This window comes from Nycticebus coucang, chromosome 4, assembly GCF_027406575.1.
Source record: "Nycticebus coucang isolate mNycCou1 chromosome 4, mNycCou1.pri, whole genome shotgun sequence".
In the NCBI taxonomy this organism is placed as follows: domain Eukaryota; kingdom Metazoa; phylum Chordata; class Mammalia; order Primates; family Lorisidae; genus Nycticebus; species Nycticebus coucang.
In genome coordinates this window covers 103,363,654-103,390,748 of record NC_069783.1, presented here as the reverse complement: position 1 = coordinate 103,390,748, position 27,095 = coordinate 103,363,654, and the positions used below count along the sequence as shown (strand labels likewise).

The window sequence follows — 27,095 nt, the reverse complement described above, 5'->3', positions numbered from 1 at the left end:
CGAATCAGAATTCCAAAAGTTATCTCAAGAATTCAACGGATTCGAAGACCAAATGACCAAAGATTTCAACACATTGAGACAAAAAGTTGCATCCCTCAAAGATCTGAGAAACACAGTAGAATCCCTCAGTAACAGAATGGAGCAAGCAGAAGAAAGGATTTCTGACATTGAACACAAAGCTTTCGAACGCTCCCAAACCTTCAAAGAAGAATAGAAATGGAGAGCAAAAACAGACCACTCCCTCAGAGAGCTCTCAGATAATTTGAAGAAAACCAATATTCGTCTTACAGGGATCCCTGAAAGTAACGAAGTGGCTTCACAAGGCACAGAGTCTCTTCTCCATGAGATTATGAAGGAGAACTTTCCAGAGATGCCAAGAGATTCCAAAATTCAGATAGCAGACAGTTTCAGAACTCCAGCACAACTCAACCCAAATAAGACATACCCCAGACACATCATAATCAATTTCACTAAAGTTAATATGAAGGAGAAAATTCTGAAAGCTGCCAGACGAAAGAAAACCATTACCTACAAGGGGAAGAATATCAAAATAAATGCAGATCTCTCTGCTGAAACCTTTCAAGCTATAAGAGGATGGTCGTCAACTTTTAATCTCCTAAAACAAAATAACTTTCAACCCAGGATCCTGTACCCAGCTAAACTGAGCTTCATTTATGATGGAGAAATTAAATACTTCAACGACATTCACGTTGAAGAAATTTGCCACAACTAAACCAGCTCTCCAAGACATTCTCAGACCTATCCTCCATAAAGACAAGCGTAATCCTCCACCACAAAAGTAAACCCACCTAAAAAGTTTTTGATCAAATTCCAACTTCCACAGTCACAAGCAGAAAGAGGGACGGAGGGAGGGGGGTGGGGCCTTGGTGTGTGTCACACTTTATGGGGGCAAGACATGATTGCAAGAGGGACTTTACCTAACAATTGCAATCAGTGTAACCTGGCTTATTGTACCCTCAATGAATCCCCAACAATAAAAAAAAAAAAAAATGTACGCCGGTCTCTCGAAAGGCTTATCAATACTCTCAATTAATGTGAATGGCTTAAACTGTCCTCTAAAGAGGCATAGGTTGGCAGACTGGATACAAAAACGCAAGCCAGATATCTGCTGAATCCAAGAATCGCATCTTACATTAAAAGAAAGGTGAAGGGATGGTCATCTATATTCCAGACAAATGGAAAGCAGGAAAAAAAAGGTGTTGCAATCCTGTTCGCAGACGCAACAGGATTTAAACCAACCAAAACAATTAAGGATAAGGATGGACACTTCATATTTGTTAAAGGTAATACTCAATATGATGAGATATCAATTATTAATATTTATGCACCCAACCACAACGCACCTCAATTTATAAGAGAAACTCTAACAGACATGAGCAACTTGATTTCCTTCACTTCCATAGTAGTTGGAGATTTTAACACCCCTTTAGCAGTCCTGGATAGATCCTCCAAAAAGAAGCTAAGCAAAGAAATTTTAAATTTAAGCTCAACCATTCAACATCTGGACTTAAATGCCATCTACAGAACATTTCACCCCAAAAAAACTGAATACACATTCTTCTCATCAGCCCACGGAACATACTCCAAAACCAACCACATCCTAGGCCACAAATCTAACCTCAGCAAATTCAAAACAATAGAAATTATTCCTTGCATCTTCTCAGACCTTCATGGAATAAAAGTTGAACTAAATAACAACAGGAACCTCCATCCCCATACAAAAACATGGAAGCTAAACAACCTTATGCTGAAGGATACATGGGTTACAGACGAGATTAAGAAGGAAATCACCATATTTTTGGAACAAAACAACAATCAAGACACGAATTACCAGAACCTCTCGGATACTGCAAAGACATGCCTAAGGGGGAAATTTACAGCACTGCAAGCCTTCCTCAAGAGAATGGAAAGAGAGGAAGTCAATAACTTAATGGAACATCTCAAGCAACTGGAGAAAAAAGAACACTTCAACCCCAAACGCAGCAGAAGAAAAGAAATAACCAAAATCAGAGCAGAATTACATGAAATTGAAAACAAAAGAATTATACAACAGGGAAAGACTTCATGAAGACGACTGCCCTGGCAATTGCAACAACAAAAATAAACAAATGGGACTTCATTAAACTGAAAAGCTTCTGTACAGCTAAGGAGACAATAACCAAAGCAAAGAGACAACCTACACAATGGGAAAGGATATTTGCATATTTTCAGTCAGACAAAAGCTTGATAACTAGGATCTATAGAGAACTCAAATTAATCCACATGAAAAAAGCCAACAATCCCTTATATCAAGGGGCAAGAGACATGAATAGAACCTTCTCTAAAGATGACAGACGAATGGCTAACAAACACATAAAAAATGTTCAGCATCTCTATATATTAGAGAAATGCAAATCAAAACAACCCTGAGATATTATCTAACCACAGTGAGAATGGCCCACATCACAAAATCTCAAAACTGCAGATGCTGGCGTGGATGTGGAGAGAAGGGAACACTTTTACACTGCTGGTGGGACTGCAAACTAGTACAACCTTTCTGGAAGGAAGTATGGAGAAACCTCAAAGCACTCAAGCTAGACCTCCCATTTGCTCCTGCAATCCCATTACTGGGCATCTACCCAGAAGGAAAGAAATCCTTTTATCATAAGGACACTTGTACTAGACTGTTTATTGCAGCGCAATTTACAATCGCCAAAATGTGGAAACAGCCTAAATGCCCACCAACCCAGGAATGGATTAACAAACTGTGGTATATGTATACCATGGAATACTATTCAACTATTAAAAAAAATGGAGACTTTACATCCTTCGTATTAACCTGGAGGGAAGTGGAAGACATTATTCATGTAAAGCATCACAAGAATGGAGAAGCATGAATCCTATGTACTCAATTTTGATATGAGGGCAATTAATGACAATTAAGGTTGGGGGGGGGGAGGAAAAGCAGAAAGAGAGACGGAGGGAGGGAGGTGGGGCTTTGTTGTGTGTCACACTTTATGGGGGGAAGACATGATTGCAAGAGGGACTTTGCCTAACAACTGCAATCAATGTAACCTGGCTTACTGTACCTTCAATGAATCGCCCACAATAAAAATATAAAATAAAATATAATAAGAAAGAAATACACTCAGAAAAAAAAAGAATTATACAACAGATCAATAAATCCAAAAGCTGGTTTTTTTGAAAAGATCAATAAAATAGATAAACCTTTGGCCAACCTAACCAGGAAAAAAAGAGTAAAATCTCTAATTTCATCAATCAGAAATGGTAATGATGAAATAACAACAGACCCCTCCGAAATTCAAAAAAATCCTTAACAAATACTACAAGAAACTCTACTCTCAGAAATACGAAAATCTGAAAGAAATCGACCAATACCTGGAAGCACCCCACCTACCAAGACATAGCCAGAACGAAGTGGAAATGTCGAACAGGCCTATATCCAGTTCTGAAATAGCATCAACTATACAAAATCTCCCGAAAAAGAGAAGCCCAGGACCAGATGGCTTTACATCAGAATTCTACCAAACATTTAAAGAAGAACTAGCACCTATACTACTAAACCTCTTCCAAAATACAGAAAAAGAAGGAATATTACCCAGCACATTCTACGAAGCAAACATCACCTTGATCCCCAAACCAGGGAAAGACCCAACAAGAAAAGAAAATTATAGACCACTATCACTAATGAATATAGATGTAAAATACTCAATAAGATCCTAACAAACAGAATCCAACAACACATCAAAAAAATTATACACCATGACCAAGTGGGATTTATCCCAGGGTCTCAAGGCTGGTTCAATATACATAAATCTATAAATGTAATTCAACACATAAACAAACTTAAAAATAAAGACCATATGATTCTTTCAATTGATGCAGAAAAAGCTTTTGATAATATCCAGCATCCCTTCATGATCAGAGCACTTAAGAAAATTGGTATAGAAGGGACATTTCTTAAACTAATAGAGGCCATCTACAGCAAACCCACAGCCAATATCGTATTGAATGGAGTTAAATTGAAATCATTTCCACTTAGATCAGGAACCAGGCAACGTTGCCCATTGTCTCCATTGCTCTTTAACATTGTAATGGAAGTTTTAGCCATTGCAATTAGGGAAGAAAATACGATTAAGGGTATCCACATAGGGTCAGAAGAGATCAAACTTTCACTCTTCGCAGATGATATGATCGTATATCTGGAAAACACTAGGGATTCTGCTACAAAACTTTTAGAAGTGATCAAGGAATATAGCAATGTCTCAAGCTACAAAATCAACACCCATAAATCTGTAGCCTTTATATATACCAACAATAACCAAGCTGAACAAACAGTCAAGGACTCTATTCCTTTCACAGTAGTGCCAAAGAAGATGAAATATTTGGGAGTATACCTAACAAAGGACGTGAAAGATCTCTACAAAGAGAACTATGAAACTCTAAGAAAAGAAATAGCCGAAGATGTTAACAGATGGAAAAACATACCATGCTCATGGCCGGGAAGAATCAACATTGTTAAAATGTCCATACTGCCCAAAGCAATATATAATTTTAATGCAATTCTATTAAAGCTCCATTGTCATACTTTAAAGATCTTGAAAAAATAATACTTCGTTTCATATGGAATCAGAAAAAACCTCAAACAGCCAAAACATTACTCAGCAATAAAAACAAAGCAGGAGGAATCACGCTACCAGACCTGAGACTGTACTATGAATCCATAGTGATCAAAACAGCATGGTACTGGCACAAAAGCAGACAAGTAGATCTCTGGAACAGAATAGAGAACCAAGAGATGGACCCAGCTACTTCCCGTTATTTGATCTTTGACAAGCCAATTAAAAACATTCAGTGGGGAAAAGATTCCCTATTTACCAAATGGTACTGGGTAAACTGCCTGGCAACCTGTAGAAGATTGAAACTGGACCCACACCTTTCACCATTAACTAAGATAGACTCTCACTGGATTAAAGATTTAAACTTAAGACATGAAACTATAAAAATACTCAAAGAAAGTGCAGGGAAAACTCTTTTTTTTTTTTGCAGTTTTTTGGCCGGGGCTGGGTTTGAACCCACCACCTCCAGCATATGGGGCCAGTGCCCTACTCCTTTGAGCCACAGGCGCTGCCCGGAAAACTCTTGAAGGAATCGGCCTGGTTGAACATTTTATGAGGAGGACTCCCCAGGCAATTGAAGCAGTATCAAAAATACACTACTGGGACCTGATCAAACTAAAAAGCTTCTGCACAGCCAAGAACATAGTGAGTAAAGCAAGCAGACAAGTCCTCAGAATGGGAGAAAATACTTGCAGGCTATACCTCCGATAAAGGTCTAATAACCAGAATCCACAGAGAACTCAAACGTATTAACAAGAAACACACATGACCCCATCTCAGGGTGGGCAAGGGACTTGAAGAGAAATTTCTCTAAAGAAGACGGACACAAGATCTACAAACACATGAAAAAAAGCTCATCATCCTTAATCATCAGGGAAATGCAAATCAAAACTACTCTGAGATATCACCTAACCCCAGTAAGAGTAGCCCACATAACAAAATCCCAAAACCAGAGATGTTGGCGTGGATGTGGAGGAAAGGGCACACTTCTATACTGCTGGTGGGAATGCCCACTAATACATTCCTTCTGGAAGGATGTTTGGAGAACATTTAGAGACCTAAAAATAGACCTGCCATTTGATCCTGTAATTCCTTTACTAGGTTTATACCCAGAAGACCAAAAGTCACAATATAACAAAGACATCTGTACCAGAATGTTTATTGCAGCCCAATTCATAATTGCTAAGTCATGGAAAAAGCCCAAGTGCCCATCGACCCACGAATGGACTAGCAAATTGTGGTACATGTATACCATGGAATACTATGCAGCCTTAAAGAAAGATGGAGACTTTACCTCTTTCATGTTTACATGGATGGAGCTGGAAAATAGTCTTCTTAGCAAAGTATCTCAGGAATGGAAGAAAAAGTATCCAATGTACTCAGCCCTACTATGAAGGTAAATTATAGCTTTCACATGAAGACTATAACCCAACTATAGCACAAGACTATGTGGAAAGGGCCAAGGAAGGGGAAGGGAGGGGGGAAGTTTTGGTGGAGGGAGGGTAATGGGTGGGGCCATATCTATGGTGCATCTTAGAATGGGTACAGGCAATTGCACTAATGTACACAGCTATGATTTAACAATAAAAAAAAAAAAAAAGAAGGGCGGTGCCTGTGGCTCAGTGAGTAGGGCCCCGGCCCCATATGCCGAGGGTGGCGGGTTCGGACCCAGCCCCGGCCAAACGGCAACAAAAAAATAGCCGGGCGTTGTGGCGGGCGCCTGTAGTCCCGGCTGCTCGGGAGGCTGAGGCAAGAGAATCGCGTAAGCCCAAGAGTTAGAGGTTGCTGTGAGCCGTGTGACGCCACGGCACTCTACCGAGGGCGGTACAGTGAGACTCTGTCTCTACAAAAAAAAAAAAAAAAAAGAAAAGAAAAAATCCTGAAATAAATAAATAAAAATCCTGAAATATCCGCAAGTCACATCTAAAAATAAAGTCAAAAGAACAATGTTATCAAAGTCAGGATAATCCCAAGCAGAAAAATGGTTCTGCATATCAGGATGAGGAGGACTATCACAATGACTTACACTAAATAAAGAGATAACTTTTATGATTTTATTCATAAATATCCAAAATAAAATGTGGAAGCCCTTCATTATTAAAACATTAAACCAACTGGGGGAACGGGTAGGGGAAGAATCTCCCAACTGAGTTATAACATTGTTAACAAATGAGTATTTATTTCACTGTACTAAAATATCTCCTAATCTTACCTTTAGAACCAAAAGCAAAATCTCCAGAATTACTGGAAGCCAAGTCTGCAAATGACAGCCCTGTGCTACTTCCAAATCCAAATGAAACTGTTTTGCTTTCTACTGGCAAAAGGAAAAGAACAATTTAATATTTCATTTAAACATCAGTTTTACCCAGGTCTCAGAAAGAACAGTGGGCCTTCTATTCTATAGGACGGAGGCAGGGGGTGGGGGTGGGGGTGAGGTGTTAGCATTCATATTCTAGTAAGTTACAAATATATCCAATTCTGAGCTTCTTCAATATTATTAACTTTATGCATTCTATATAGAAATATAGACCTTATCTATATTAAGCCAGATATAAAACTACACAGTTTTAGCTGCCTATAAAAATAGAAACAACATTGAAAAAGATAGGAAAGCGACTACAGCTTATATGCTTTAAAACAAGCATGTAGCCAAAGGCAGGGTTTTAGGAAGTATCTGTTTAAAACTTTGTGTTCTGTATTATGAATAAGCTCATAAAAATCAAACATACAATTTACACCTGGACATTAGGACTTTTGGGATCTTAATTCTGCCAGTGTATAACTATGTGATCTCTGAAACTTTGTGCCTTACTTTCCTCATATGAAAATGTATGGAGTTTTTAGGTGTGACGTTACCTTTCTGTTCTCGCACATTAAGACTCTGAACCATCTACATAAATTTAGTATTTATAATGTTTAAGACTATTTCTTTAAAAAAAAAAAAAATCAGGTAATGTAGGCAATGTAAACAAATAAAAAAACAGTTTTAAAAGATACTTCCCACTCAATACTCCCAAAAATTAAAATGGAAAAAAAAAGGAGAAAGCAATACAACATATTAGTTACTATTAACTGAATACTAGTAAATTTTAAGGCTGGTAGAGAAAAAGTCATCTAAATAGTACCAAAAAATGTTATACTCATAATTGTAATATTTCTATAATTACATTGCATATAATTAAAATATTTAAAATATGCTCAAGTGATAATATAATTCAAACAATATTCAAATGACTTTCACAAAGGAAATTACCATGTAAAGAAACTATTGCCTGGGCAGCGCCTGTGGCTCAGTGAGTAGGGTGCTGGCCCCATATATCGAGGGTGGCAGGTTCAAACCCGACCCTGGACAAACTGCAACAAAAAATAGCCAGGCGCTGTGCTGGGTGCCTGTAGTCCCAGCTACTGAGGAAGTTGAGCCAAGATAATCACCTAAGTCCAAGAGCTGTAGGTTGCTTTGAGCTGTGACGCCACAGCGCTCTACCGAGGGCAACAAAATAAGACTCTGTCTGGGGCAGCACCTGTGGCTCAGTGGGTAGGGTGCCAGCCCCATATACTGAGGATGGCAGGTTCAAACCCGGCCCAGGCCAAACTGCAATAAAAAAATAGGCATTGTGGGGTGGTGCTGTGGCTCAATGAGTAGGGCGCCAGTCCCATATGCCGGAGGTGGTGGGTTCTAAACCCAGCCCTGGCCAAAAACCACAAAAAAAAAAAAAAAAAAAATAGGCATTGTGGCAAGCGCCTGTAGTCCCAGCTACTCAGGAGGCTGAGGCAAAAGAATCGCCTAAGCCCACGAGTTGGAGGTTGCTGTGAGCTATGCTATCACAGCACTCTACTGAGGGCAATAAAGTGAAACTGTCTCTAAAAAAAAAAAAAAATGGGGGGCCAAGACAAAGCAATGTGTTGGGTCACTCAGATAACACACTCAAGTTGTTGTATTGTAATAGTACTTTCTCATTAAATAAACCACATAGTTACTAAGGTACTAATTCCATTTGGTCAGACTGACCTAGATTCTCTAATGCCAAACACTTTTCAGTGGTTAGGGCTGACTAAAGCGTAATTTGGACCAGACCGGTCAGCTGTGGTCTGTTAAAAAATAAATAAATAAATAAGACTCTGTCTTTTTAAAAAAAAAAAAAAGAAAGAAAGAAAGAAAGAAATTATTGCCTTTTATGGTCAGGAAGATAGGTCAGAGTCATAATGCTTTGTAATCCCTAATAATCATGTCTCTATCAATAAAAACACATATTTTTTTTTCTTTGCTACATCTATCAAGCTTTACCTTGGCTTGTAGAATCTGCATCAATTTCCTTTCTAGCAGACAAATCTACAGGTTTGTCTGCAGTTCCAGAAGACACAAGTGGTGAACTAGGAGATTTGTTAACAGAATCAAATTCTTCAGATTTACAGAAAAAAGGTACTGTTACTTCAGTCCCACTTGTACATGTACTTTTGGCTGTGCTAGTTACTTCTTCACTGGGAGATTTCTGCAAAGAGGAAGTAATAAAACACATCATTAAATACTAATTTACAAAAACGATCAAATAACTGATTTCAAAAGAAACTGAAGACTTATACTTCCAGACAACACACTGTACCCTATCTCTCTCTAAAAGCTTCAACTATATGCCTGAACAGAAACATATAGAACAACTGCAAGAAGCCTCAGGGCCAGGCACAGTAGCTCACAACTGCCTCTACTCCTAGCACTCCAGGAGGCTGAGAGGGGAGGATTGCTTGAAGCCAGGAGTTCCAGACCACCTGACAAGGGCAAGACCCCATCCCTACAAAAAAAAAAAAATATATATATATATATATATATATATTTATCCAATATAGCGACATGTGCCTGTAGTCCCAGCTCTTTGGGAGACTGGGGCAGTCAGTTTGCCCCAGGAGTTTGAGGTTGCAGCTGTAGTGTGCTATGATGACACCACGCACTCCAGCTTAAGTAACAAAGCAAAACTTTGTCTCAAAAAAAGAAAAAAGGGAAAAAAAAAAAAAACTTAAACACAAAAGCCTCAGAGAATAATGTACAAAAGAAAGAATAAGGATCTCAGGACCAGAGGGATAATTTAGTGGTTTGGTACATTTGGGCTTTTTCTGCCTTCCCTACATCCCTTGTTACCTCTTATTCGAGCTCATCTACCTTACATATGAGGCTCAGTGGAAGGTTGGTAACTGTTTGCAGCACAGCCTCTAGGATTTTTCCAGCCTCCCACCCCAAGCCCTAGGGCACTGCTCCAAACCCCAGACCAGCAATGCTGCCTGGTGGTACCAAGACAGCTCCTCCACCTCACTGTTGCTTCCACTCTGGGAATCTGATATTTAACTTTTTTAAAAAAATATACAGATAACGTCCTAAGATCAAGAGCAGGGCAACACAAAGATACACATTCTCACCACTTTTATTCAACATCATACTGGAAAGTCTAACGAAATAAAACAAAAAAGGAAATAAAAGGCATACTGTCTTTGTTCACTGATGACATGACTAGCTATATTAAAAAAACCCAGAAAGAATAGGCAAAGAACTCCTGGAACTAATAATGATTATAAAAGTTTTCCAAAATAACAAGTGAATATGCAAAAGTCAAATGCCTTTTAATAAAACCAGCAACAAATAAGAATTTGAAACTGAAAACACAATACCATTTACATTAGCACCAAAACCCAAACTGCACTAAAATGTGAAAATATGTATACTTATAAAGAAAACTATAAAATTCTGATAAAATAAAGAAAATGTAAATAAATGGAGACATACTCCCATGTTCAATACTGTGATGATGTCAACTCTTCTCAACTTGACCTACAGAATTAACACAATTCCAATCAAAACCTTAGCTTGATTCCAATCAAAACCATTTTGCAGGTATGGACAAACTAATTCTAAAGTTTACATGGAAAGATAAAAGACACATAACAGACAAAACAATACTAAAGAACAAAGTCAGAGATCTGACACTATTAAACTACAAGATTTACTACAGGGTGTCCCAAAAGTTGCCCCTAAAGTCACCATACATACAAAAATGCTAACTTTAGAAAATATTAACTACAAAATGTTATAAAGAGGTGGTCAACTACACATGCAGAATATTTTGTAAAATTTTAGAGATTTTTGTAATAAATATTTTGTAAATTGGATATATTTAGCTATAATATCCCATTTTCCTATGTATGGTGATTTCAGAGGTGACTTTTGGAATGCCTTATATAAAGCTTCCATCATCGGGACAGATTGTATTAGAGAAAGAATAGGCAAATAGATGATGGAACAAAACAGAGAACCAAGAAACAGACCCATACAAAGATACTCAAGGCAATTCAACGATTTTTCTTTTCCAAAAGTGGTGCTAGAACAACTGGACATTGTGCACAAAAAAATAAATCCATACTGGCTGGGTGCAGTGGCTCATGCCTGTAATCATGCCTGACTGGTCTCAGGGATCTAAAGAAAAAAGACTGAAGAACCTACAATTCCATTACTAGGCATCCACCCAGAAGAAAAAAAATCATTTTACCATAAGGACATTTGCTCTAGATTGTTTATTGCAGCTCAATTTACGATCGCCAAAATGTGGAAACAGCCTAAATGTTCACCAAGCCAAGAATGGATTAACAAAGTGTGCTACATGTATACCATGGAATACTATTCAGCCATTAAAAAGATGGGGACTTTACATCTTTTGTATTAATTTGGATGGAGTTGAAACACATTCTTCTTAGTAAAAGTATCACAAGAATGGAGAAGGTAGAATCCAATGTACTCAATACTAATATGAAGCCAGTAGACAATCTAATACACACCCGTATAACAGAAAAACGCTAATCAATTCAAGATGTGGCCAGGGAACAGGGGAGCCGGGAGAGGAGAAGAGAGACGGGGATGGGTGCGCTCCCACTTAATGGACACAATGGTAAGGTATATGGCACACCTCTTGGGGATCGGATGCAATTATAAGAGGGACTCTACCTAACAAATGTAAACATTGCAACCTAATTCTTTACACCTTCAAATTAACCTGAAACAATAAAAAATTTTAAAAACTTGAAAACTGAACAAGCTTTCATAGACCTATGTGACACCACCAAGCATATCAATACATGCTTTGATGGTGGTGTCACATATGCTTAATTGGGGTCCTGGGGCAAAAAGAATTATCTGAATGTCTGAAAACATCCAGTCTACACATTCAAGATGCTTTATGATCTCCAAGTAGGATAAACTCAAAATCATACATACCTGCACACATCATAGTCAAACTGTTAACAAAACAAATATTAAGAGAATCCTCAAAACAGGGAGAGAAAAAAATATCTCATCACATACAAAGGAACCTCAATAAGACTATAGCAATCTTCTCATCAGACACTATAGAACCCAGAAAGCAGTGAGATAACATGTTCAAAGTGCTAAAAGAAAGTCAATCAAGAATTTCTATAGATGGCAAAACTATCACCAAAAACTAAAAAGTAAATTAAGACATCTCAGATAAGCAAAAACTGAAATAATTTATTGCTAGGAGAAAATCTAGGTGACCTTGGGTTTAGCGAGGATTTTTTTCGATCTGCTTTACAAAAAATACTAAAGGAGTTCACAGGATGAACTGAAAAGACATAGATGGTAACTCAAATCCAGATGAAGTTATACAGAACACTAGTAATGATAATAAGCAAACAAAATTTGGGGGGTTTTTTGAGATGGTCTCACTCTGTTGCCCCAACTAGAATGCAGTGGCACCATCACAACTCAATGCAACCTAAAACTCCTGGGCTCAAGCCATACTGCTGCCTTAGTCTCCTTAGCAGCTGGGACTACAGTTGCCCATCACCATGTTCAGCTAATTTTTTCTATTTTTAGTAGAGATGGGGTCTTGCTCTTACCTAGGCTGATCTTAAACCCCTGAGCTCAGGCAATCCTCCCTTGTCAGCCTCACTGAGTGCTAGGATTACAGGTGTGAGCCACTACACTGGCCAGAAAACAATTTTGGGGGGTAACTCTTTCTGTCTCCAGTCATTTAAAACACAACCACGTTAATGAGGTATAAAGTATTTTAGGGCCAAGGCTAGGGGCTCATGCCTATAATCCTAGTACTTTGGGGGGCTAAGGCAGGAGGATCACTTGAGCTAAGGATTTTGGGACTAACCTGAGCAAAAGGAAGATCCCATTTCTACTAAAATAGAAAACTTAGCTGGGCGTGATATTATGTCATTTACCTATAGTCCCAGTTAGTTGGGAGGCTAAAGCAGGATTGCTTGAACCCTAGAGTCTGAAGTTACTGTGACTACAGATACCATAGCACTCAAGCCTGGACAATAGAGTGAAATCGTCTCAAAAAAAAAAAAAAGCCAAAACTGAAATAATTTATTGCTAGGAGAAATATGAAAATGATAACAAACAAGCAGAAAGAGCAACCAAACTTTACTGTAAACAACAGAATACATATTCTTCTCAGGTTTACAGGACAATTCTCTAGTATAGAACAATACTAGATTGTTATATAACAATCCATATAACAATCCTTAATAAATTCAAAAGGATTCAAATCATACTAGAGTATCTTCAATGAAATGAACAGAAGGAAAATTCACAATGGAATGAACAGTAGGAAAATTCACAGCATGTAGAAATTAAACAATACACTCATAATTAGCCAATTGGTTAAAGCAGAAATCACAAAGAAATTACAACATAATTTGAGATGAACAAAAACAAAAACATACCAAAACTTACTGAATGCAGCTAAAGTTATGGGGGAAATTTATAGCTGAAGTGTTTATATTTAAAAAGATTACAAATCAATAATCTTCTATCTTAAGATGCTAGAAAATAAAGAACTAAACTCAAAAAGCAGAGGATGTAATAAGAGATAGAGCAGAAATAAGAGGATCAAAAAATCAATAGAAAAATTAACAGAACCAAGAGATCAACAAAGTAGAAGAGGCAAAAACTGATGGAAAAATCCACAATTTTGTTTGATGGCCTATCTCTCAGTAAGTGACAGAACTGAGAAGGAAAAAGAATTAGCAGGGACATATATTAGATATGAATAACATAATATCAAGCAGTTTGACCTATTTATAAAACGCGACTCATGTAAAAACAACAAACTACTCATTCTTCTTAGAGCACATGAAACATTAAGACAGACTTCACCAAATTTATAAGAATTAAAATCATTCAAAATCTTTTCATTGACCATAACAGAATTAAACCAGAGATCATTAACAGAATTATATGTGGAAAATTACCAACTATTTGGAAATGGCATATTACTATCAAACGCATACATCAAAAACAATGTCTCAAGGAAAACAGGAAAATATCTGAATTGAATGAGAGCGAAAATACTATATATTTAAACTTGAAGAATACAGTTAAACAGTATTTAAAGGAAAGCTTCCAATATTAAACACTTATCTTAGAAATGAAGAATGGTCTTAAATCTGCAATTTAAGCTTCCACTTTAAAAAAAACTAGAAAAAAAGCAAAATAAACCCAAAGAAAGAAGGAAATAGTAAAAGACAGAAGTCAATAACGATGGATACGGAGAAAATGGATTTAAAAAAGAAAATGAAGCAAAAATCTGTTTCTACTGAAAAAGAGAATCAATGAAATTCAAGAACCTCTAACCAGGTCGACCAAAAAGTATCAGGAAGAAAAGATGGAATATTTTTTCCATTCCTGGACCAACAGACTTTTTTATTTTTTTTTGTAGAGACATAGTCTCACTTTATCGCCCTTGGTAGAGTGTTGTGACATCACAGCTCACAGCAACCTCCAGCTCTTGGGCTTAGGTGATTCTCTTGCCTCAGCCTCCCCAGTAGCTGGGACTACAGGCGCCCGCCACAATGCCTGGCTATTTTTTGCTGCTTTTTGGCCGGGGCAGGGTTTGAACCCGCACCCTCAGTATATGGGGTCGGTGCCCTACAGGCGCTGCCCTGAACCAACAGACTTTTAAAAGCTTAATAAGGGATTATCAGGAACAATTCTACACACATACATTTGATACCACTTTCTTATTTATTTATTTTTTGATATAGAGTCTCATTTTGTCACCCTCAGTAGAGTGCCATAACGTCATAGCTCACAGCAACCTCAAACTCTTGGGCTCAACAGAGCCTCTTGCCTCAGCCTCCCAAGTAGCTGGGACTATACAAACGCCCGCCACAATACCCAGCTATTTTTTAGAGACAGGGTTTTGCTCTTACTCAGGCTTGTCTTGAACTACTGAGCTCCAGCAATCCACCTGCCTCAGCCTCCCAGAATGCTAGAATTACAGGCATGAGCCACTGTGCCTGGCCTCTATACACTTTCTTAAAAGATACATATTACTAAAACTCAAAAATAGGGGATTACCCGGATAACACTCCTAGTGTTATCTATAATCCTCTATATATTATATTTTAAAAATCTTGCCAGGTGTGTTGCCTCATGCCTGTGACCTCAGCACTTTGAGAGGCCAAGGCAGGAGGACTGCCTGAGGCTAGGAGTTCAAGACCAGCCTGAGCAACATAATGAAAGTCTATCTCTACAAGATACAGAAAATTTAGCTGAACATGGTGGCATCCATGCCTGTAATCCAACTACCTGGGAGGATGAGGCAGGAGTATCACTGAAGCCCAAATGAGTTTGCAGTGAGTTATGATAATGTCACTGCACTCAACCTCAGGCAATAAAGTGAAAATTCCAGACAGAGGTGGTTTCATTGTACGCCTAAAGGAGAAGCACTACCAATTCATCACAACTCTACCCCAGAAAATAGCAATACAGAAAATACTTCCCAATTCATTTTATGATACCAACATTCTTTTTTTTTAAAGATAGAGTCTCACTTTGTCACCCTTGGTGGAATGCCATGGCATCACAGCTCACAGCAACCTCCTGCTCTTGGGCTTAGGCAATTCTCTTGCCTCAGCCTCCCAAGTAGCTGGGACTATAAGGGCCCGCCACAACACCCAGCTACTTTTTGTTGTTGTTGCTGCAGTTTGGCTGGGGACGGGTTTGAACCTGCCACTCTTGTATATGGGGCCGGCACCCTACTTACTGAGCCACAGGCACCGCCCTTTTGTTTGTTTTTTAAATGAGACATAGTGTCATTTTGCTGCCCAGGCTGCAGTGCAGCGGCTATTCATATTTACAATTAGGGCACACTCCAGCCTTGCACTTCTGGGTTCAAATGATACTCCTGCCTCAGCCCCTCAACTTTCTGGGACCCCCATGCCAAGCTCAACCAATATCACTCTAATATGTAACCCAAAAATAATACCAGAAAAGAAAACTACAGATCAATATCCCTAATGAATACAAATCCAGAAATTTGTGACAAAATTTATGCAAATTGAACCCAACCATATGTAAAAATTAAAACTTACCATGACCAAGTAAGGTTTATCTCAGAAATGCAATGTTAGTTTTCTGAACATTTGAAAGATCAATGTCATTCAAAGATTTAATAAAAAGAACCACCTGATCACATCAATAGAGTAAAAAAAAATTAACAAACTTCAACAACCATCCAGGGTAAAAATTCTCAACAATTTACAGTGACAATGATGTGTCAGGATAGGTTTATCAACTGTAACAAATATATCAACTTATCTGTTCATAGAAATTTTATAATTAGCTGTTTATATCCACAAAGAGCTCCAGCAGGGTTATGATTGGTATTATAACTAAATCTATAGATCAATTTTGGGAAAATTGGTATCGTATTTTGAGTATTCAAATCTGTTAACAGTACGCCTCTTCATTTATTTAGATCTTTTATTTAATCAGAGTTTTGTAGTTTTAGCATACAAATCCTATACATATTGTATAGAACAAAATTCCTCCTTCCCTGGACATAGCTGATTATCAGATCCCTAAATCCATGACCCATTATCACCATTTGGTAAGAACACTTCATCAACAAAAAGGCAACAGAACTGAGAGGAAAATGAGACTCTTACTTGAGCTTCCTGAACTTTTTGAAGCTCTGATTGAAAGTCTTCCCCATTTCCATTATCTTCATCAGTATCACTGCAGACTCCACAAAAAAAAGTAGGTGGAAGTTTTAATGTATCTGCTTTTGCCTTCTCTTCAACTGTTGGTTTCTTTTCCCAAACAATAACACATTCCTTCTCATTATCTGAAATCCATACAACACAAGCAAAAAATAAAATTAGATGAAGTCCAACTACTCTACAACAATGGTCACCACCAGTGATCTTTAATGTAATCCACAGACCCAGGCAATAAGATCTGTTGATGAAGAACAAGGACTACCAGGAAAGCAATGTTTTTCACCTAATATCAATTTTAAATATTTTAAATTGCCATGGGCACACTACCTAAGTAAAATTGACAGCTACAGAATTGATCAGACTAGGCTATTCCTTTTAAATAGAAAATTTGTTAAAAACCATTATAAACAGTCATTTAAACTTAAACATACCTGCTAGATTTTCTTCTAATGGCCAACATTTTTCTGAATCATCCAGATATAGTTTTCCATTAAGTTTCTTGACAGCTGTTTCAAAATCTTCATCTTAAAGTACAACAGAGTAAAAGAATGTCTAGTAAGTTTCAGGGGGTTCCTAGCCAGAAACCTAGAGATTATCTCTAACCTCACTCTCAACATACAAGTAGCAGCCGATTTTTCCAATTCCATATTCTTAACACCTCTCTGCCTATTAGAACTTTAGCTGGGCCTCTCTTCTTATTTGAACTATTCTACAATCATTTAGTTCATTGTCCAATTTCCTTGTCCCAAAATCCAATCCTCTATACCACTGTCCAAGTGATACTACTGAAGAGTTTTGTAAGCATGTACATAAACTTCCCGGTTTAAAAGTTCTGGTATGGGCCGGGCGCGGTGGCTCACGCCTGTAATCCCAGCACTGTGGGAGGCTGAGGAGGGAGAATCGCTTGAGCTCAGGAGTTCGTGACTCGCCTGAGCGACAGTGAGACCCCGACTCGTGAAAAAAATGGAAAAACCCAGCCGGGCGACTCGGCGAGCGCCTGTAATCCCAGCGGCTTCCGGAGGCTGAGGCAGCGGGGTGCCCGCAGCCCGAGTCTGAGGTTGTGGTGAGCTACCACGCCACTGCACTCTGCTCAGGGGCATAGGGTGGGACCCTGTCTCAACAACAACAAAAAAAAAAGTTCTGGTATGGGCTGGGCACAGTGGCTCATACCTGTAATCCCAGCAATCTGGGAGGCTGAGGTAGGCGGATCACCTGAGCTCCTGAGTTCAAGACCAGCCTGAGCAAGAACGAGACCTCATCTCTAAAAATAGCCAGATATTGTGGCAGCCGCCTATAATCCCAGCTACAGGGGAGGCTGAGGCATGACAATCACTTAAGCCCAGGAGTCTGAGGTTGCTGTGAGCTATGACAACACACCACTCTACTGGGGGTGACAGAGTGAAACTGTCCCCCTCAAAGAAAGTTATGGTATGGTATAAGAAGTTTTCCATTTCTGGAACTCTGTGAGCCATCCACAAAGCACTTGCTTAATAAATGCAGTTCTTCTGATCATTACAACCATTGACTATTTAAACAAACACCTGAAGTAAATATGTAACTGTAAGTAATAAGTTCTAGGATGCAGGCTTAACGTAACTAAGCTACACTCTTAAATTATTAAGATTATAAGGAACAAAAGTGTTTTCAAAATAACAAAACATTTACCATCCTCTTCTTCTTCACTAACATAATCTGGTCTATTCTTATAACAGAAGAAAGTTGGAGGAAGTTTGAGTTTGGTTGCAAGGGCTTTCTGCTCAGCAGTCGGAGTTAGTTCATACACAATGAGAACATCATCATCTGAGGAAGGATCTTCAGATATTTCCTTCTCTTTCGCTATAATGCAAGTCAAAAAAAATGATGAAAACAAAGTATTAAGTATTGACAGCAGTAACTGAAAACAAAAACCACAAGACTTATCCATAGGTTTAAAAAGTATACTGATAAAAACACACATATTAAATACTTTGATGCAGACAGAGCTCTATAACAAACATAATTAGAAACCTTAGTGAACAAAGAATCTATTTAAAACCAAAAAAAAAAATGCCTGTTCCCTTACTAATCATGGAAAAGAATTTACTAATTTCTATTAATTTAAAAAGGTATTTAAAAAGTGTTGCATGCCCATATGTCGTACTAAACAATAATTTATAAAAATATCCACGCGGCTTATTGTACCTTCAATGAATCCCAAAAAAAATAAATAAATAAAAATATCCATGCATCTGCAACTGAAAAAAATCTTTTAAAAGATAAGCAAGGATTAGGCGGCGCCTGGGGCTCAACGGATTAGGGCGCCGGCCCCATATGCTGGAGGTGGTGTGTTCAAACCCAGCCCTGGCCAAAAACGGCAAAAAAAAAAAAAAAAAAAAAAAGATAAGCAAAGATTAGTATACATACAAAACTAATCAAAAGCCAACCTTGATGAGTTTCTGTAAGTTAACTGTCAAGGGTGACAGGTAATTAGAATTACATCCAGTTTTTCATGTTTCCAAGCATGATACTAAATAACATTAAATAAAACCGCTATCCTATTGCTAATACTGCATAATCTAAGACAATTTATATAACTTAAAAATATCCCACTCGAAGCCCTGCCAACAGAAAAGACAAAAAAGTAAGAGGGAGAAAGGAATTCTACATGCAATCTGTTATGGTCAATAAAGAAGGATTTCTTGCTAAAAAATTTGATTAAGTAAGCCAGTCATTGGGTGGCGCCTGTGGCTCAGTGAGTAGGGCGCCGGTCCCATATGCCGGAGGTGGCGGGTTCAAACCCAGCCCCGACCAAAAAAAAAAAAGTAAGCCAATCATGAAGCATGCCACATACCAACTATGTTAGGGAAAAATTATCTATAGAGCTCTGCTATCCATTAGGGCAGCCCAGCAATGTGTGGCTATTAAACCTTCAAAGGTAGCTAGTCCATATTTAATGCTGTATTTTAAGTGTAACTACACAGAACAGATTTCAAAGACTTGGTATTTACAAAATGTAAACTATCTTATGAATTTTTTATACTGATTAAAAGTTGGCATTTGGGATAATTTATTAAATCAAATAGATTATTAAAATTCATCCCATTTTTCTCTTTTCTTAACCTCTTCTTTTTAGATATAGCTATTAGAAAATGTCAAATTACATATACTAGTTGGTTATATTTTACTTCTACTAGATGAAAGTACAGACAACCAGAACCCTTCCTTTTACAATGTTAAACTTGGCTCTCTCCTTCGTTGTAAATAAAAACTTAAGATCCATCCCTAGCCAGAGGACAATAAATGTATACCATAAGATACAAATTCTAATTCCAGTTCTGCTATTACCTGTTAAAGATGCTGCAGGTAAATCAGATAACCTCTCTGGGCCTGTTTCTTCATGTCTAAAGTCTTCTGGAACTATGATATTATCAGATTTGAAACAGAGTAAGACTCTCTGTCCTGTAGTAGTAATACATTGGTGAATCTGCTCGTAGGCTAGGGATTCTTAACCTAGAGCCCACAGAGACTGTGTGCAAATACATATCCACTTTTTTATAAAGTCCACATTTCTCACGTTATTTCTCAAGGACTGCATCTTTAAAAATAAAAGATTAAGAGCTGCCTTAGCTAGTAAAAAAAAAACTGGTATACTTTAAAAACCCCAGAAATCAAGGACTGTTACTTCATCACTATACTTGTTTGGCATGCCCCACATGTGTTATCAGACACAAATTAGGAGTTTTCATTTACCTAACCTTGCTCTTGATGGTCCTCAACAGATCCCACTTTCTATTGTTCTACCCTAGTAGCAACACATCTATAAATGATTTGTACTACATATATAACATACGAGCTATAGAATGGTGGCTGTTAAAAATGGGATCTCCTTTCAAATATAGTATCTTTCTAAACCATGTACAAAAAGATAGCCCTGAAGGGACATTCTATTCCATTATTACACACTACTGTTGCCACTGCATTTCAATACTGGCAGACAATTAGTGGCTAAAGGTAAAGATTAGATGAAACACAGGTTTTCATTAAGCAGAACTGAAATAGCAGAGTAATAAAGTATAACACAGTAAAAAATAACAATGCATGACAGTGAGAAAACATGACACCCAAGTACATTTAAAAAGAAAACAAAGCAGCATTAAAGGCATCATGTTACTGATCAAAAGGTACTTCTGTTTAAACTGACATTCTTTAACATGCATGTTGTAGTGTTAAGAACTTAATTCCATACAGCCAGTTACTTTGCTAAGGACTACCAGCTGCAAAAACTGCTGTCATCTCATACGAGAATGCTAGCTTTATACCTTTGCTCTCAGGCTGTGAAGAAGGGGTGCTGGTCCAAAAGGCCGTGGGATTAGATTTAAAAAGGCTAAAATTAAATCCTAAAAAATAAAGAGTATTTCATTTTTTGAACATTTTGGGACAAAATAAATATGATTTTAAAATATAAAAAGCCAGAGTCCCTCAATTTATACCAGTCTAGTTGTCTTGCATATTCATTTATCCCGGAAGTTTCATTCTTTGCTTACTTAATGGTGGCATCAGCAACATGTAAAATGTAAACATCTCAATACCATGTTCTTTGATAAGAAAATAAATTGAACACTGAAAATGAATACAAGATTTGCTTTAATGTGCATGAATGAGTCCTCATGCTATAGTGAGTTATTTTGCTCTGCCCTGGTATTATATAAACTTCTTCCAGTGAACTCTCTTAAATGACTTAAAATCTGTTGCTGTTTCACTGTGCTCACAGTGAGTATATTTAGGGAGATAAAAATGTGCTTGAATATTTTTGAATGTTTACAAAACAACGCTTATGACTCCACTTTAACTAAAAGATTAGCATCCTAAAAAGAGTCTGCATCAAGATAAACATGAAAAGGAAAACAACCAAAAAAAATATTATTCAGAACTCTAAAGACACCACTTACCCTTTTCTGGTGTTTTAAATGCATAATTAATGGAGGACTCCTCCTTTGGAAAGGAAGCAAATAGATTTCTGACTTTGCCATCTGAAGATTGTTTGCCATCTGGGTTCTTTGACAGTTCACATTTGTTAGGTTCCACTTTTCTTTCAGGTCCACTCTGTACTGAATTAGTTTCTCTATTATTATTTTTCAAAGGTGTATTAAAACTAAATCCAAACAAAGACCCAGTTGCTGAACTGTTGCCAAATGCAAATGGTTTTGATTTTTCACTACTAAAAATGCTTTTAACAGACTCTGAACCAAACACAAACTTTGGAGGAGAAACCACTGCTTTTGTTGTTGTTTCAGATGTGCTAGAAACTTCTCCAACTTCTGAAGTTCCATCAGCTACATCATCGCCCTGAATTAAATCTGTTCTCTCTCTTGTGGTTTCTTCTAAAACAGCTACAGCAATTTTGCCACACGGTGACTCTCTGGGAGTGCTTGAACAAGAAACATGAGGTGTTATCAAAGAATCTTTTTCTTGGGCTGTTTTTGCTTCATCAAAAATTTTCTTAAAGGAGTCTGCAACATCCTGTAGTTTAAAACGGACAGCTAAATGTTCTACTTTTCTTTCTCCATCTGCAAAATCACACGCAGTCCACACCCACACTCTTTCTGTCCCTTTCATATTTTGCAAAGTCATGTCTGGTGTTATTCTGTGATTGGCACAAAGTTTTAATACCTGGTCCCTTCTCATCACTATACGAACTTGTTTGTTATCGTAATTCTGTAAAATCTTTATATCACCAATGCCCCTTTCTTTCCACTGACCAACATCTTTATCATATCTGTAGAGTTTTGCCCTATGACTAAAAACAACTTGTTCATTTTCCTCACCACTGGATACTTCAACTAGATCAGGTAAAGGTACAACAGGTTCAAAGTACTGTCCATCTCTCTCTTCTTCTTGAGTAACATCAGATTCTTCATCAGTGCCAACTGAAGTCCCACTCTGATTCAACTTGGCAGGAGACTTAGATGGACTCAAAGCAGATTTAAAACTGAAATTAAAACCTGTTGTCGACTCACCAAATCGAAAGAGATTTTTTCTCACAGGGCTGCTTGCCAATGGAGAAGACTGTACTGATCTACTAACACTATCATCCAAAGCATCTTCCCTTAAATCATAGTTGTCCCATTCTAATGTGGGCCCTGTGTTTTCAGGATTGGGCTTAACTGTCGTGTCTGAAACACTGGCAGCACCTGGACCCAAATTCTTATTCTCTTCATCAGTAACTTTTGTTTGATCATTTGTCAAAAATGTTTTGAAATCTTTCAGTCCACTCTTCATTTCTTCAGCTCTCTGTATTAACTTGGCAGCTCTGCCAGTATCTACAAGTTTATGGGGAGTTTGAAGTGGTATATCTAAAAGAAGTCGCTGGCACTCCTCAAATTTCTGCTTGAATTCTTCTGCCAGCTCTGGTGTTTTAAATTTTGCTGCCAACTGCTCTAGTTTGGCATCACCATCAGAGAAGTCACTAGCTAACCACATCCATGCTCTATCTGACCCAGAGAGAGGTTTCAGGTTCATTGTAGTCGTTATCCAGTGATTAGCACACACTTTCAGCACTTGTTCTCTTCGCATCAACATTCGTAGCTTGCCATTGACTTCATTTTTGAGAATTTTTAAGTTCCCTAAACCCCTTTCTTTCCACTGACTTATCTCAGCATCAAATCTAAATAATTTTACCCTCTGTGAATACAGAACCTTTTCGTCTTCTTCTCCTGTTACAAGTTCTACTTTTTCAGGCATTTGAACTACTGGTTCAAAATGGATGTCATCACTGTCCTCAGTTTTATAGGCATCATCATCTTTCTCAATGTCAGCAGAAGTGTTGGCTTTATCAGCTACATTACCACTCTGTGATGAGAACAATTTTTCTCCAGCACCTGAAAATCCCTTGAAATTAGGGTCTTTTTTGCCAAACTGAAATCCTTCTCCTGAAGTTGATTTTGCAAGATCCGCAAAGGTAAAAGTGCTACCTGTCTGACCAAATATCACACCACTAGCATTCTTCTGGCTATTAACATCCTGAGCCAGGAAACCAGTATCATTTTCAAGGTGTTTTTCATTCTTCTTCTCTTGATTTCCTGGTTCCTGAATGCCAAATTTAAATCCATCAGCAGACACAGGTATGGAAGAACTAAATCCTTCTTTTGTTGACTTGGATTCTGTATTAGAAGAACCCTGAAACGTAAATGAAGGCATATTTACTTGATCCACATGCCCAAATTTAAATCCTTGCTCTGGGTTGCCAAATTTAAAAGCTTTTTCTGAAAAGTTACTTTTAAATCCTGTTCCCACCTGACTTCCAGAAGTCTCGTTTAACTTTGTTTTTGAGCCTAATGTGAAAGCTGAAGGAACTTCTGCAACAGGTTTAGCAGTTGGTTTGGAGGCATCACAAGCCACACATTTTAAGGAAGAACTCTCATTTTGTACAAAGCAAACACCACAATCCCACTGCCCTTCCTTTTTGATGAACATTCCTTCAAATCCACTCTTTGGAGCCTTGCTTGTCTCTGAAGAGGTGGGTGCTGAAGTAACAGGAGCTGGCTGACTCTGTTTACCTGGATTCTGACAGGCACTACATTTGGTGGCGTTGGCTTCATTTCTTCCTAAGCACACACTGCAATCCCACTGCCCTTCCTTCCTGGTGAACATTCCTTCAAACCCACTTTTTGGAGACTTGCTTGTCTCTGAGGTACCAAATTTAAAAGAGGCAGGAGCTGGAACAGCAGAAGTAGATGAACTTGGTTTAAATGGATTCTGACAAGCAACACATTTTGTAGCATTTGCTTCATTTCGCACTAAGCATGAGCTGCAATCCCACTGTCCTTCTTTCTTTGCAAACATGTCCTCAAATCCACTCTTTGGAGTTTTACTTATCTCTGAAGTACCAAACTTAAAAGAGGCAGGTGCTGAAACAGTAGTAGTAGGGAGGCTTTGTTTCCTTGGATTCTGACAAGCAACACATTTTGAAGAGCTTCCCTCATTTTGTACTAAGCATGTATTACAATCCCATTGTCCCTCCTTTGTAGAAAAAACTGATCTAAAATCACTGTTAACAGACTTAGGAAGATCTCCCTGGCCAAATTTAAAGGAAGCCTGATGAACAAATGAAGATCCACTTTTGTTAGATTTTGTACTCTGGCATGCAGTGCATCTAGACACAGTAGGTTCATTTCTTGCTAAACAAACACCACAATCCCAGTGACCTTCTTTCTTTGGCGTCATCAATGCAAATCTATCTTGAGCACTTTCTGGGCCAGTTTTAGGAGCAAAAACAGTGTCAACTAACGGTGGGCCAACCAGCTCTTTATTGCTTGGGTTTAGATTTTGGCATGATATACATTTCTTAGTATTTGCAGCATTCTTCAATGAGCAGCTATTACAATGCCACCAAAATCCTTCTTTCTTTGCAACCTGAAATTCAAAATTCATGTTTCCAGCATCAGATTTGTTATCATGACTTGTAGGTTCTTTTACAATTCTGATTGTCTGATTTGGTGCTGTGGCTACATTTGTTCCTGTGGCTTTTAAAATGCTCTGGGCCTCTTCAAACTTGTGTTTAAAAAGTGCTGCTTCCTCAGGAGTTTTGAATCTAATAGCAAGTTGTTCTGGTTTTGGCAACTCATCTGCATAATCGAGGGCATGCCATACAAAAGATCGGTCTGATCCAGCATTTGGTGTCAGTTTCATATCTGGACTGATGTAATGATTTGCACAGATTTTCAATACTTGTTCTCGTCTCATGAGAAGACGAATTTTACCAGATGTTTTATGCCTTAGTATTTTTACATTGCCAATCCCACGTTCCTTCCATTCTTTTGATTCTCCATCAAAACGAAACAATTTTGCACGATTGCAAAAGAATTCTTCCTCATCTTCTTCACCAGTTTTTACCTCAATCTTATCGGGAAGAGGTACCACAGGCTCAAAGTGAGGGCCATCATCATCATCATCCCCTTGGGCACTTCCTCCATCTGTTTCATGATTCTTGTTTGCCAGCTCTAGAGCAGGTGTTCCAAATATTGATTTGCCTGGACCATAGAAAGTAAACATGTCATCACTCCGACGAAAACCAGAATTCTTTTGCTGATTTGGCCCCATGTTTTCTGTAAATGGAATTCCAGGCATATTTCTGCTTTCATAATTGAATGTATTTTGAGGCCTAATGGCTTGACTGGGAACTGGTTTTGGTCCACTATAGCCATCTCCTTGCAAAGGTTTATCTGAAGTCAGGAGACCTAAAAGGCTTTCACTGTTACTATAAGCTGCAGGAGCAGGCTGTATCACAACCTGTGGTGAGGAAAATGTGAAGTCACCATCATTTGATTTGAAATTTGAATTAAATTTAAAAGGAGCTGACTGTGTTGTATATGCTGATGTTGTCAAAGATGGTCTTATTCCTTCACCCAGCATGGGCTGAACAAAATTAGTTTTCCCAAATTCTATAACCTTAGATTCTGCAGATCTTGAGGCATGAGATGCAACTGGAGGTTTTGTGAAATATCCTGGTTCTGGCAAAGGTGGATTTGTGCTTGTCTGTTGAACATTGTAATTAAGATAATCATCACCCCTGGGTGACAAAAGTCCTGATACAGGGGGTTCAAAACGCAATGTAGGAGGACCATACATCTCCTGAGAGAACATGCAAGCAGATGAGCTTTGCACTGGTGGTGTGTGCATCTGTTGGGAACAGGCATAAATATGCTGTTGGGGTGGAAGCCTGTTCATTCCATAGACTGGACCCTAAAAGAAAGAAAGTTAAAATATTTTGTAGATTATCTAACAAACTACAGATAACTAGATACAAACCAATTCTCACAAATCTTTTTTTTTTTTTTTTTTGTAGAGACAGAGTCTCACGTTATGGCCCTTGGTAGAGTGCCGTGGCATCACACAGCTCACAGCAACCTCCAGCTCCTGGGCTTAAGCAATTCTCTTGCCTCAGCCTCCCAAGTAGCTGGGACTACAGGCGAATTCTCACAAATCTTAAACATAAATATCAGGTAAAGAAGATATCATTAAGTATCATTAAGAAAGGGCAACATCACTATAAAGATATTAAGATTGATGATTTTGAAAATCTTAGAAATTATTTCTACAATAAATCCATAGAATAAATATCTTCTTTATTCCTAAATAATGCAGCAAATGATGTTAACAATAATAATGATGATGATCATGAAGACTAACATTTATTGGTCAGTGTTCTGAGCACTTTATATACATATACAGTATATTGTATCATTTTAATATCCTCAAAACCCTATGAATTAAGGTATTATTATTATCCTCATTTTACATAGGAAGCAACAGAAGCATTGAGAGGTTAAGGAAACTTGCCCACAGTCACAATAACAGAAGAGGAAGGATCTAAATACACCCCAGCCTTCTGTCCTCAAAGCCCTCACATTCAACTACTATGGGAATTCTCAATCAATAATTATATACAACCATCTCAGGCCT

General features: G+C 38.0%; 1 protein-coding gene across 4 annotated transcripts in view; it reads right to left on the bottom strand.

The window, feature by feature from the left end:
• LOC128582998 (E3 SUMO-protein ligase RanBP2-like) overlaps positions 1 to 27,095 on the bottom strand; it is a 99,991-nt gene that overhangs the window by 13,887 nt on the left and 59,009 nt on the right. Inside the window, exons 20-26 of one of the 4 annotated variants that reach the window (XM_053586773.1) lie at positions 21,584 to 26,375; positions 20,954 to 21,031; positions 18,321 to 18,491; positions 17,087 to 17,179; positions 16,602 to 16,780; positions 8,926 to 9,130; positions 6,853 to 6,954 (exon numbers count right to left, since the gene is read on the bottom strand). In XM_053586773.1, the coding sequence (XP_053442748.1) occupies positions 6,853 to 6,954; positions 8,926 to 9,130; positions 16,602 to 16,780; positions 17,087 to 17,179; positions 18,321 to 18,491; positions 20,954 to 21,031; positions 21,584 to 26,375 (5,620 nt within the window). Of the gene's footprint in view, positions 1 to 6,852; positions 6,955 to 8,925; positions 9,131 to 16,601; positions 16,781 to 17,086; positions 17,180 to 18,320; positions 18,492 to 19,979; positions 20,052 to 20,953; positions 21,032 to 21,583; positions 26,376 to 27,095 lie in introns of all 4 variants that reach the window. The other 3 variants (XM_053586774.1, XM_053586776.1, XM_053586777.1) reach the window with 3 other exon arrangements.